This window comes from Saccostrea cucullata, unplaced genomic scaffold, assembly GCF_032062105.1.
Source record: "Saccostrea cucullata isolate Sc308-1 unplaced genomic scaffold, CSIRO_AGI_Scuc_v1 ctg515, whole genome shotgun sequence".
Taxonomy (NCBI): Eukaryota; Metazoa; Mollusca; class Bivalvia; order Ostreida; family Ostreidae; genus Saccostrea; species Saccostrea cuccullata.
Window position 1 is genome coordinate 335,009 of NW_026929059.1, and position 14,408 is coordinate 349,416.

Genomic DNA, 14,408 nt, shown 5'->3' on the forward strand with positions numbered 1-14,408 from the left:
TGTTGTTAAGTGACAATTGTACCATAGAACTGATGGAAAATTTAGATTTTGCTTTGATGTTGGTGTGGTGTATTTGCCTGAAGAATCACAGTTTTTTAAGGTCAAGTCCACTCTGAGTAGCTATAACTTATTGATACTATGCGTAAACCATTATATCTAATTGAACTCTAGCATTTCAAATCATTGTCATATAGGCAAGTAACATCGTTGGGGGGGGGTTAAAAATACATTTATTCTTTTTTGAATTGAGAGATTTTCCACATTTCAAAATAATTTCAAATTGAAATAAAATTAAGGGAAATCGTTTTTGAAAGAAGTGTTAAATATTTGATAGGCAAAAAATTACAATGCCTGAAGGTTGCACCCCAACCACCCGCTAAATTTAGTTCAGAGAAGTACCATAAAAAATACAAGTATTAAATTGGTACTGCCTAAGGGTTTGTTTTTGTGGAGATGGGTTTGCTGATTATACCGGAAAAGAAAATTGATAATAATTCTCCAACTGGAATCAATCCTTAAGACCTTACTACATGAACAGTGATGTCGGATATTCTTTTTAACCCCATTGCGAGCAATCGTAGTAACTCGGTCAATTTCGTCAACAATAAATAATTTGTCTTGGAAAATGGCCGTGTTGTTACAAATTAATGCCTTGTGAGATGATTTCAGAGTAGGAACTTTTTTGGTTTTCTATGGTCAGCAGTTTTTCCCTGGTCAAGGATCCTTTCAAATACCACTTTCCAGTGATTAAAGCATGATCATGTTGATGATGTAGAAAAAAGGGTGAGATGAATATATTCCTTGAAAATTTACTACTTACTTTATTATTTCAATATACATGTACATTTAGATGATATTTTCTTCAACGACCTTTAAATAATCACTATTTTACAATGTATACGATCATAAAAATGCTAATATTTGGAGAAATATATATTTAAACAAGAGGCCCATGGGCCACATCGCTCACCTGAGAAGCTTTGACCCCACCCTACCCCACTGATCATAATTTAAACAATTTGAAATCTACACTACCCCAGTATGCTTCCATGTAAGTTTCAGCTTTGATTTTCAGATTTTTTCAATATATTTCTATGTAAAACATTGTACCACATTGTGGTCCCACCCAACCCCCGGGGGTCATGATTATAACAATTTAGAATCTACACGACCCCAGGATGCTTCCAAATAAGTTACAGCTTCTCTGGCTCAGTGGTTCTTGAGAAGAAGATTTTCAAAGATTTTTCCTATATATTTCTGTGTAAAACTTTGATTTCCCATTGTGGCCCCGCCCTACCCCTGGGGGTCATGATTTGAACAATTTAGAATCTACACTACCCTAGAATGCTTCCACATACATTTCAGCTTTTTTGACCCAGTGGTTCTTGAGAAGAAGATTTTAAAAGATTTTTCCTTTATATTTCTATGTAAAAGATTGTTTCCACATTGTGGCCCCGCCCAACCCCCGGGGGTCATGGTTTGAACAATTTAGAATCAACACTACCCCAGGATGCTTCCAAATAAGTTTCAGCTTCTCTGGCTTAGTGGTTCTTGAGAAGAAGATTTTCAAAGATTTTTCCTATATATTTCTATGTAAAACATTGATTCCCCATTGTGGCCCCGCCCTACCCCTGGGGGTCATGACTTGAACAATTTAGAATCTACACTACCCAAGGATGCTTCCACATAAGATTCATCTTTCCTGGCCCAGTGGTTCTTGAGAAGAAGATTTTCAAAGATTTTTCCTTTATATTTCTATGTAAAACTTTGATTCCCCATTGTGGCCCCGCCCTATCCCCGGGGGTCATGATTTGAACAATTGAGAATCTACACTACCCCAGGATGCTTTCACATAAGTTTCAGCTTTACTGGCCATGTGGTTCTTGAGAAGAAGATTTTTTAATGACCCAACCCTATTTTTGTCTTTTCTTGATTATCTCCCCTTGCGAGGGGATATGTCCCTTCATTTTAACAATTTAAATTTCCCTTCACCCAAGGATGCTTTGTACCAAGTTTGGTCGAAATTGGCCCAGTGGTTCTTGAGAAGAAGTCGAAAATGTGAAAAGTTTACAGACGGACGGACGGACGGACAGACAGACAGCTGGACAGACGGACGGACAGACGGACGACGGACAAAATGTGATCAGAAAAGCTCACTTGAGCCTTCGGCTCAGGTGAGCTAAAAACTCTAAAATACATAAATAGAAAAAAATAAGTTCTATTTAATACAAAAGGGTGATTTAGTAAGTACGTTGCACGTTCCAATTATCAATGACGTTATGTGACGTTATTCAACGTTTTACAGCGTTATCCTGTTAGCATTGCATTATTTTTATTTGGAGTTTTAATTAGAATTTAGAAGGTGTTTAATAAAATATTTGGTATCAAAATATTCAGAAAGACTAGCTCTTTCAGAAACGGCGAAAAACTGATTTTCGAAAATTTGGTCACGAAGGTCCCTTTTCGCTTGACGCAACTCAAATGTAATTTATGAAATACTTTTTTTTTAATCGAAATCTTCTCATTATTCTAAAAACTGTTTTCCATCCAGCATTCAATCCGCATGCAACTAGCTCTGTCAAAACAGGATATGAAATGCGCTCTGTAAAAACCGAAAGTTGACTTCCGTGATACGGAAAAAAAAAAATAATGCAAATATCTTTTTTTACTATTTCATTTTACTTCATTTTTGTTTTATAATCATTCATCATTAATTTTCATTTCATTTTCAAACCAAAATTTAATTGGAACTGCGCATTGAACAAACCTAATGATGTTACACAGACATGCATCTATATTATGGCTGATGCAACAGTAGTGCATGTTGTAGATTTTATTGTTTCCTGTTGTATGCATTTCTACTTCAATTTTTAAATTAAATTGAATTGAATGTGTATATTATTCATTGTTCTTCAGTCACTTTTTTTAACAAAATGTTAAAGTTTGGTTAGATTTTGACATCAATAAACGGATTTACATTTACACAGAATCGAGAAGATTTATCAATGATATTACCCAAGCTGAACATTAAACAATTAACATCTCAGAGACACCAAGGGAGCTTGGGATTCCTCCACAAACACATTTTCTACAGAGCAGTATGCAGTCAAATCATGAAAATATTTTTAAAAGCAATTTTGATCTGATACTTTGAAATAGACCTACATAAAAAATTTAAACTACTTCTTCTTCATGAAAATGTAATGAAAATCCAGCATCTGAAGCAAATTTGAGAGTTTTCATCTCTTGATGCAGCATTTGTGCAAGTTTGGTTTATACAATGTTATATAAGCCTTATAGTTTTTGGTAATAGACCTGGTGTGAAAGGTGTGAAATGAAACCTGCACCAAAAACTTTTAACTATTCACTCAACTGGAAAATGTATGTCAGTTATTGCAGCACCAAAAACATTAATCCGATTCAGCAGGAAGCTTGGTAGTGTGCATCCTTAGATGTTGATGATGTCGAGATATGCTGCATTTTTTGTATCATCCCGGAAATACCTGCACCAAAAACTTTAACCTGCATAGCATTTCCGACAATTTTTTATTTCATTTCCGACATTTTTTGTTTTCATTTCCAACATAGTTTTCTTTTCATTTCCGGAATTTACCTGTGCAGTGATTTAATGTTTTCCAAGTAAGTGAAATGGAATTTTAACAGTATTTATTGCAAAATATTGATAATAAAATATAAAAATCCATCTATACATATATACATACATGTAGCACTAATTCTATGTAAAAGAGTCCATTGAACATAAAACTGTTTTCAGCACATTTAATGTGCGCTAAATTAAATGTCAGTGACATCACCAAACTTATGTTCAAGTCATTTAAAAAACTCAGAAAATGGATTTTAATGATTTATTAATGATTTATTCCTTTAAATTTTTCATAAGTAAAGTCTTCAAATCTGTTACTAAGGCCATAATAAAAATATTCCTAGATTCTCATCCCCGCCCGCCCCGATTTTATACACCCGCCTCGATTTTTTTTATTTCTGTTTTTCTACGTCTTAATTCTGATCGGGATCGGTAATCATTTACCATTCTACTTTCGTTTTAAATCCCGCGAAAGTCGACATGATTTTGACAGCTGAAAAGATGGTAACTGCTGTAATACATGCGTATATATTTTAAACAAGGGTCATTGGTTGAAAAAGATTGGTGATGATGTGAAGTAAGAGATAATTGAACCTTTACTACGACTTTTATTCGGGTATTGTAGATAAAATTATACCGATAGACCAGGTCAATAAAAAATCTGCAAAATTGAAAAAATAAAAAATATGAAATAAAAGCCGCCCGCCCGCCTCGATTTTAAAAAAAATCGGATGAGAATCTAGCAATTTATTTATTATGGCCTAAAGTCTTAAGGTACTATCTGAAAATGTCAGAAATGAAAACAAAAAAGTATCAGAAATGAAAAGTTGATAATTACAAAAAATTCCGGAAATGAAATGCAGCCTCGAGATACACGCGTCCGGAGTCGTCCGTGCGTGACGAGAGACCAGCTGACAAACAATTAGGTTAAGTAGAGCAGAAAATTGCCCTGATGTCGACATATACCAGGTAAATTTTGCTCTTGGGCCTGTGAATATATGTCGAGATAAGTGGGGTAGTCGACATTACCGAAGTCGACATATCAGGGTTTTTGCAAATCATTTATATAGTAAATAATGCCGGGACCACGGACAGACGTCGACAAATCCCAGGTTGTCGACAAATCCGATGTCGAGATACTGAAGTTTACCTGTACTTCATTTATAAATGAAGATGAGCTACTGTACGAGGGTTGTTCAAAAAGTTCGTGGACGCTGTCAATCTCACTATATTTTGATTATGTAATATTTCCATTTCCAATTGTTTTCCCTATGATAACCACTGCAAAAGTGAATCTTGTTAATTTCACTGTGATTCCTGTGGCATGTAAATTTCTCTCTATTGAAATACTACTGAAACGTCAAATGTCAAACTTGCATGTATATGAGTGGTGTATAAATACACTGAAGAAAAAAAAGAGATGTTTTGTTTAATTGCTTACTAAGTAATTAGATATGATGTATCTTTTTACAAACAAAATAAATAATGAATTATCTTCGGATCAAAAGCAAGTCACTAGCGCAACGCTGTCCATTATCACTGAGGCCTCCCGAGACCGAGAACTTCACTTCCGTAAACATGGTAAACAGCCCATCTCAACCATGTGGAGAAATCGGCATTGCCACATAGATCCGATACAGACATCGTCCCTTAATTAGTCATTACCATCCAACTTCTTACGCAATTCAACGTACGTACTCTGTTATTTTAATCTGACCATGCTGATCAACTCCCGTTTCATCAACTGCAACACTGCATTCAATATGGTGGCGGGGAAGTGACCTAGGGCCTATACACATGTTCGTGCTTCCAACAACCTAAATCTAGGTCACATATATAATTATAAAGTTAGCAAGATTGCTTTGATCATAATATAAAATTCTTTTGTTGTTTATTTTATAAATGTTGATATTTGACTGCAGTATAACTAAATAATCATTAAATTTGTTTCGTGTTTGTATGGGACTATTTTTTTTATAGTAAAATTTGACGTCATGGGGTGGGGCAGTGAAAAATAACATGGAATGCCTTGTGCATTTCAAATCTACTAAATTAGATGGTATTTCAATTCATTTTAAGATTGTTATATCAAGTAAAAATGGAAATATAAGGAATCACTGTCTAGTTAGGAGAGTATGCCAGGGACATCAACAATAGTGGGAAACATGGGATAATTTTAGCATAACGGGCTTCGTCCGTTATGCAAATTATCCCATGTTTCACACTATTGTTGATGCCCTGGCATACTCTGTTAACTAGACAGTGATTCCTTAAATATATCCATAATATATTACTCACTAGAAATTTAAAGTAAGCACAAAGTAATATGTAAAAATATTTGTTTTGTTGATGTGTGAAGTTCCATTCCATTCGATTTTACAGAAATCAATTTACTTCGATCATTTTAAATTCATCATGTTTTGTACACGCGGAGCACACTAAACGGCAATGACAATGTAACGTCAAAACAGAGCATCAGGAATTTCTTTTTAAAAAATACTATCCCTGAATATATCACACAGTGTTATCCAATACCCACTCATTACAAACATTTTTCTAATACTTGACATTTATTTTTTAACAGTTGTTCTCGATGTATGATTTCCTTTGTTAATGTTTTAATTTTTTTTTATTACTTAAGTCTTGCTTTCAAAGGATAAGCAACTCTGAGGCGCATATGTCTTTCCTTGACGTTCCAACTTTTTAAAGTTTTTGTTCAGATTTTTATAATTAAACTGTTTCTTCACGGATTGTCCTCATCTGAAACAGAGTCTCTGTCACTCAAATACTGCCTGTACTATTTGTCCAAACATGTAAAAAACTCGCTTGTGTTAAATTTTCTTGATTCCTCCATCATTTTTAGACTTTATTCTGCTGAATTTTTCCTGAGTAAAACACAAAAATTGCATCGTTATCGCTGCTCTGTGGCGTTCTAAAACGTCATCGTTTTTGTCGTTTTCAATACGGACAGCCTATCTTCTCAAGTTGATTTCTTTTCAACGAAGCAAAATATCAAGCCATAGTTTGGAATACGAATCGATGTGACAATTCTTAATTTGAAATTCTAGGTTGTTTTTTGATTTTGCTCCATTTTAGTGATTTTACAGAGAATATGACTACAGACATTATCTAGTGTTATTGTTTGTAACTTACTAAATTTTGACCTGCTCCGCGACCCGATTTTTGCATTTTTCAAATCTGGATAAGATTTGAATTAATCGTGATATATGAATTAAATTAAAACAAATCATTTGAATTTATTGTTAAAATATTTCTACCAAATTTGGATTACATATGACGTCAAATAAAAAAGATATGACAGAAGTCCACGAACTTTTCGAACAACCCTCGTACATATCAGAGAATATTTCACTTATACCTCATTTACAAGTGAAGTAAGAATAAGTATGGACTTGCGAGTTGATTCAACCTTGGTGATATTTCACTGACAAATTGTCTTTGACAAATTGACAAATTGTGTTGATTCAACCTTGGTGACATTTCCCTGACAAATTGTCATTTTCACCTATTAAACACCCTCATACATCAGAAATCAAAAGGAGGACCTACTCATTGCTTTGCAACAAGATCACATCTACTTTTTATTATACTAATTATCTCACTTTGTTTAAGGGTCACATCTCCTTGAGGACAGATTTGACAAAAAAAAAGTCAAGGTTTTTTTCAGTTATTGCACACATTCCAAAAAGTTTACACACACTGCACACCTCATAAAAGGCCATAGCAGAAGACCTAAAAATTCTCATTTTTTTATCATTTCTTTTCATGGTATCAATATTTTTGGTTGAGAAGAAAGAAGATTTTTAAAAGAAGTCACCAAATGTTTATGGATTCTCCCCTTGAAAAAGTGTGTTGCATTTCATGTGACCCCCTATAAACAAGGATGTTTTGTGGAATGTTAAAGTACTTGGACACAGATTTGAAGTTAAAATTTTCTCATTTTTTCTGTATAATATCACGAATTATATATTTTAATAGCATTTCACACAAAAATTAATTAAAAATCTTATTTCATTTAAAAGTTATTAAAACTTTAAATTTTTTGGCGGGTTTGATTGACACATCCTTGCACTTTCACAAATTTTAACTTTATTCTTAATCCTTAGGAAAAGTGGCAATGAGAAATATTATAACTTTTATCAAGAAAAATAATTTTATTCAGAGTAGAAATGTTAGAAAGCAAAACACCTTCACAAGTATCGTCATTCCGAACTAAGAGATCCGTACAGAGTTTAGCAAATCGAGCACACTCGTGTTATGTACACAGTTTTTGTAAACAGGGCTCGAGTTCTGTTATTGTTTATATTTAGAATTCACCGGGTGCATTCAATCGTCACAGTCTGCTTACTACAACTGCATGGACTGACAATATATTGTGTGTTTGTTTTGCTTTGGAACGTGTCTACTCTGAATTTTCTGGATTATAGTATTAATATTTTTCATTTATACAAAACGAGATTGCCACTTTTCCTAAGGATTAAGAATAAAATTAAATTTGTGAGAGTGCAACGATATGTCAATCAAACCCGCCAAAAATTTTGAAATTTCAATATCTTTTAAACGAAATAAGATTTTTAATTAATTTTTGTGTGAAATGCTATTAAAATATATAAGTCGTAATATTATAGAGAAAATAATAACTTCAAATCTGTGTCTAAGTACCTTTAAGTTTATATTGGCTCAACAGTTCTTGAGAAGAAGTCAAAGTTGTGAAAAAGATAACAAACAAAGGGACAAACAGCTAGACAGACAGACAAACAGAGGGACATCGAATAAACTGTGATCAGAAAAGCTCATTTGAGCCTTTACCTCTGGTGAGCTAAAATTAAAGTGGTTTCTTACCATGGTAAGAAAGAGTAACAGTGGAGACACAAATTCTACAGCTGGAACTGATAAACCTAACATCAAGGAGTAGACACTTCTTGCAGTATCAAGTACAGCAATAGCAGCAATCCAACCTGCAAGTGCCTACAAAAAGTAATTTACAAGCAATTAGCTATAATTCTGGAGTGAATTGAATTTTTCATTGCTTTATTATGAATACCGTAAACCTTAATCACAGTGGAATATTCAAGCAGCCACCAGGCAAGAGCACTCACCGGAGTCAATATAACTATGTTGTTCTTTGAAATTGATTTTGTTTATAACAAGAGGCCTATGGGCCACATCACTCACCTGAGTACATTTGCTAGGAATAAAGCAAAATCAGTTCATTATGGAAGAGTTTACCTGGAATGGGGGGTGTTGAAATTTAAACGAGACATGTTAGTAAAACACGCCCCTCCCCGAAATTGGATTTTTTAAAGTCAAAGGGGCGTAACTCAGTCCAAAATGATCTGATTGAATCCAAAAAAGAACTTGACCTACATATTTTTATGATAAATCTGTATACCAAATTTCATTTCTTTATGTGCAACCTCTGCAAAGAAAATGAACAGAAGCTGGTGGTGGAACGATAGACAGACAGACCTACGGCAGCAAAGCAATATGTCCTCTCTTCTTCGAAGGGGTATAATTACCTGATAATGCTTCCATATTAAAATAACAGATGGCTTTGCAGTAGATTTTTCCTATTTCCTGGGGTATTCATTTACAAAAATTTTACACTATTGTAGCCCAGCACTACCTCCGTGGGCCTCATTTGAACAAATTTGATTTTACACTACCTGAAGAAGCCTCCATATCAATATGACTAATCATGGCTTTTCTGTTCTTGAGAAAAAAAAATTCCTATATATTCCAATGGGCCTATATGTTCCATCCTACCCCGGGGGTCATGATTTTAACAATTTAGAATCTACACTAACCAAGGATGCTTCCACATAAGTTTCAGCTTTTATGGCCCAGTGGTTCTTGAGAAGAAGATTTTAAAAGATTTTTCCAATATATTTCTATGTAAAACTTGGATTCCCTATTGTGGCCCGCCCCACCCCAAGGGGTCATGAATTTAAAACTTTAGATTCTACACTACCCCAAGATGCTTCCACATAAGTTTCAGCTTTTATGGCCCTGTGGTTCTTGAGAAGAAGATTAATTTTACAGAAAGAATGTGCAGTAGTCTGAAATTTCTCTTCGCCCAGGTGTTGTCATCTGAGCCCACAGTGACGAGCGTCCCTTTGCAACTCAAACAGACAGGCAGATGGATGAACAGACGACAGATGCATTACTCTCGCATAAGCTCTTCTGGCCTCTGACCAGTAGAGCTAAGAATCACTTACTGTTTTCAAAATATTTAGAAGTGTAAAATTTATGGAAGGTTTTCGACTTTCAGTCAAACTAAACACTCTGGCAGGAGAAAGAAATATCAGATAGAAGCAAGGAACCCACAATAAGACAGTTTTTTGAAAACATGGTGGGAAATCAGGGTCTTCAGTATACCAGGTCTGGTTACTATCCTGCAAAAAAAAAAAAAATTGGGTAGGAATAAACATTGCAATCAAATTCCTTCATGGCAGCACAAATAACAATAATGAAGATTTGTAGGTATGGTATCTAAATATTTGATAAATACGAGGGTTGTCCGTAAAGTTCGTGGACAAGCTAAGAATTAAATAAAAGTTGTGTCATTGATATTTATTATTAGCATATTTCTAATCCTTAACTAAAATGTGAATTAAAAAATGCAAAATCTTATTCAATTTCAAATGTTAAATTACAATTATGGCTTCATAATTAGACTTGGAAAGGAGACCCGGCGCACCACAAAATTTTAATTAAAAAATTATTTATCACTTTATAAATTTCATTTGTATTTTATAAAATTCAGTGGAAATCTGGATGACTTTTACATTATGAGGTTGACAGAAGTTATCACGTCAAACAAGCAAAATTTTAACGTTCTAAGTTGCAAAATGGCTGAGCAATCAAAGTTAGAACATATTAAGATGGATCCGAATTGTTAAAAAAAAGGGACATTTTCGGAATAGGTGGAGCAGTGAGCAGTGATAAAATTATATGTAGACATCGAATAATCACCTACAGAGACCATTGCATTTTGTAAACAATCAGGAAAACATAGTAAAAGAAGCCGTATATTAGTATTTAAACGGCATATAATATTTTTGGACGGAAGGAACAGTTTACAGGATGACATGTGTGAAGGGGATCCATCATTCTGAGATTGCATTGCTGTATAAAATGAATTTCGTAACGTGACTTTATCGTATTTCCATAAATAATATCGTTTTTACGCAGATAGAGGTTGGATGATTGCAGGATATTATACAGGCATTGTTAAATATTATTTTACGTATGAAACCTGAACATTTGGTGCACATATTTATGAATGGTTAAAGCGACATAAAGAAATGTATTGAGTTAAATGGTGACTATGTTTAGAAAAGTTACATGTACTCGTATTATGCTTTTGGCGTCGCGTATCGTCAGTAATTTTCATTTTAGTGCTCCGGGTATGAGTGTGTGTCTTTTTATAATCTGTTAAAATATTACTATTTGTGCTTTGTTTTTGTTGAAAACTTGCATGTTTATAAAATGAAACGTGGATTTAATGAAAATAATAGTTTCATATATTTTACGAATGTTTGTCAGTAATTATCAATGTTGTCACAAACTTTACGGACAACCCTCGTAAATGCATGAAAGTTGTAGTTGCCTGTGATCCTGACTAACTTTGGGGAATTTGAGGCTCATGAGCAACAATGCTCACCTGAGTAAATTTGGTCAAACTGATCGATCTTTACCACTTGTAAAACCTGATGTGGCCCTGCTCTACCACAGAGGGCCATGATTTAAACAATTTAAAATATAAACCACCCCAGGATGCTTCCACACAAATTTCATCTTTTTTTGACCAGTGAAACTTGAGATTTTTAATTCTTTTTTTACTCTGATGTAAAACTTGGATTCCCTATTGTGGACCCACCCTACTACGTAAGTCATGTTTTGAACAATTTAGAATCTTTACCATCCTGAAGATGAAATAAGTTTCAGCTTTTCTGGTCCACTGTGGTCCTTGAGGAATTTTTACAAACCCTAGGTTTACACATTGCACAATTTTTGAAAAGGCACACTTGCTCATCAAAAATGTTTGATTAATACCAAGGAGCAGATTTCAAACAATTCATTTTCCGTATGAGTAAAGTGCACGTATATGGGACGTATTCTAACTGTGGTGAGGGCTTGTACCGAGACACAGTTAGATTATATTCTAACTAAAAATATACATACTGGCTACAGAATGTGTCTAGAATTAGGGAGAGAAAGGCAGGCCTACAGTAGTTGATTGGCCAATGCTAGAAAGTAAGATATTACCCCCCAAAGTGCGCAAGAAAAATATTGCACCGTAAATTGCACCATAAAAATAAATACCCCAGGTATTATTAGTTACAAAGTCTTTTAGTGACAGGGTACTAACCAGGTATCATCCCATACCCTGTCACTAAATGACTATGTAACGAATTTACCCCACCGATGAAACATTTACGTTTTATCTGGTTTAGCAAATGGTTTTCTTCGCGCATACCTGGCAAGGCGGGTATAGATTTACTGACCGGGATGGATTTACAACTGGAGTAATCCACCGCCTTCACGTGACAGACTTCAACCAATCGAAAACCAGAATTTCACGGAAAAATCAACAGAGGTGGGGTAATATTAGTTACAAAGTCTTTTATGAAATTTACTAACCAGGTATCACCCCGTACCCTGTCACTAAAAGACTATGTAACGAATTTACTGTAACAGGAAAGGAGAAAATGCATGGCTGGACCGGGAATCGAACCCGGGACCCCTGTATCTCCAGTCAGGTGCTCTACCTACTGAGCTATCCAGGCCGATATCCACGGCCCAAACCATTACATTCCTCCCTTCTTAAATGGTCTTTGCCCTCAAAGACACAACCCAAGTTCTTATTGCCCCTGGCAGGACTTTCACCTGCAAATCCAGGGGTGGTCAACGGCACCAAATCTGTAACAGGAAAGGAGAAAATGCATGGCTGGACCGGGAATCGAACCCGGAACCCCTGTATCTCCAGTCAGGTGCTCTACCTACTGAGCTATCCAGGCCGATATCCACGGCCCAAACCATTACATTACCCCACTGATGAAACATTTACGTATTATCTGTGGTTTATCAATTTCTTTCTCTGCTAAATGCTTCATCACGCTAATACTGTGCCTATTATGACGTCATGTTGTGTTTGTGACGCAATACATCAACCGGGTATAGATATACAACTGAGTGGGTATGGGATGATACCTGGTTAGTAAATTTCATACCTGGTGAGGCGGAGCCGAGTCCAGGTATGAAATTTACTAACCAGGTATCATCCCATACCCTGTCACTAAAACACTATGTAACGAATTTACCCCACCGATGAAACATTTACGTTTTATCTGTGGTTTATAAATGATTTTCTTTGCTAAATGCTTCATCACGCTCATACTGTGCCTATTATGACGTCACGTTATGTTTGTTACGTAATACATCGACCGGGTATTGATTTACAACTGACCGGGTATAGATTTACAACTGACCGGGTATAAGTAACGTTAATCCACCTCCTTCACGTGACAGACTATAACCAATCGTAAGCCAGGATTTCACGGAAAAAATCAACAGAGGTGGGGTAATATCATTACCGTATATATGTTTTTTTTAATTAATAATTATTACACACCGGGAGCAAGCCCCTGTGATATAAATGCAAGTAAAATTATCTTTCTATTTGACAATTACCCATAGAGCGTCTTCACAAAATTCATAACCAATGCCCATCTTGAATCTTCTCGGTTTTAACTAGGCCTTTTACGATCATGCGTCCTTGTTACCGATTTACTACTGTTGGATGGTGAGCTGAGACTTCTCGTCTACTCGTCTATTCGTCTATAAGGCCTACGATCATTTCGTCCTTGTTGATGGTTTCGTTCCCTTCGATGAATATCGACGAGACTTTTCGCCCCCCCGGATATTTCACACCAGAATCCCCAAAGAGTACGTCATGTACACTATAGGTTAAAAATTTATTACCGAAACAAGTGCCTGTGGTCATGTTTCATTAAACACGGCTATATTAGTTGTATTTTGAATTGTTGCATCTGTTTACAGAGAGAGATCGAATAAAGGGTTTCGCAATTCGCATTATTTCATTCGAGCCCCTAAAGCATTTACTTAGGAGATATATGGCTGAAATATTGCCGATTCGGCGTAAAACATTAATCAATCAATCATTTACTTACGAAATGAATTTAATTTTTGAGGATTCTTGATGTTATGAACTACGATACTTCACGCCGGCATAACGCGCTTCATGTTACATATGTAAATATACCGGCGTGAAGCGTTATAGTTCATATATTTCATGAATTTTCAAATATTAAATTAATTTCTTATATTTACATTATTTTTCTGATGCCTTGTCATGAATTTACGCCATTCAACTGTCATTTTTGACGCTAAGTGCGGCATTATGACGTAACAATGAAGTATTCCTGTTACATCTGTGATGCAGTTCATGAGAAAATGAACTGCATTTTATTTTGTAAAGAATCATAAGGGAAATTTATTGGAAATGTAAATGTATTTCTTTATTGCGTCTTCCTTAGTATATGACTCAGGCGCGGATCCAGGATTTTTTTCCAAGGTTGATCCACCCCAACCCCCACCCCCACTATCCATGAACCCAGCAGCCAGTCATAGAAGAAAGGGTAAGATACAAATTAAATTGGCTTAATCCATGGCTTGTACTCCTTCACACATGATTATGTTTTAGGCCTTTTCCTGGTGTAAAATGAGCCTCCTTTGATCAGATATAGGTCGGAAGCAG

General features: G+C 35.2%; 1 protein-coding gene across 3 annotated transcripts in view; it reads right to left on the reverse strand.

Moving 5' to 3' along the window:
- The window catches only part of LOC134279700 (multidrug resistance-associated protein 1-like), a 333,553-nt gene extending 320,099 nt beyond the window's left edge, over nucleotides 1-13,454 (reverse strand). For all 3 annotated transcript variants that reach the window (XM_062762127.1, XM_062762126.1, XM_062762125.1), the window contains exons 1-3: nucleotides 13,322-13,454; nucleotides 9,844-10,020; nucleotides 8,468-8,593 (exon numbers count right to left, since the gene is read on the reverse strand). In XM_062762127.1, the coding sequence (XP_062618111.1) occupies nucleotides 8,468-8,593; nucleotides 9,844-10,020; nucleotides 13,322-13,360 (342 nt within the window). In that variant the 5' untranslated portion in view covers nucleotides 13,361-13,454. The remainder of the gene's footprint in view (nucleotides 1-8,467; nucleotides 8,594-9,843; nucleotides 10,021-13,321) is intronic.
- Nucleotides 13,455-14,408: the final 954 nt, after the last annotated feature.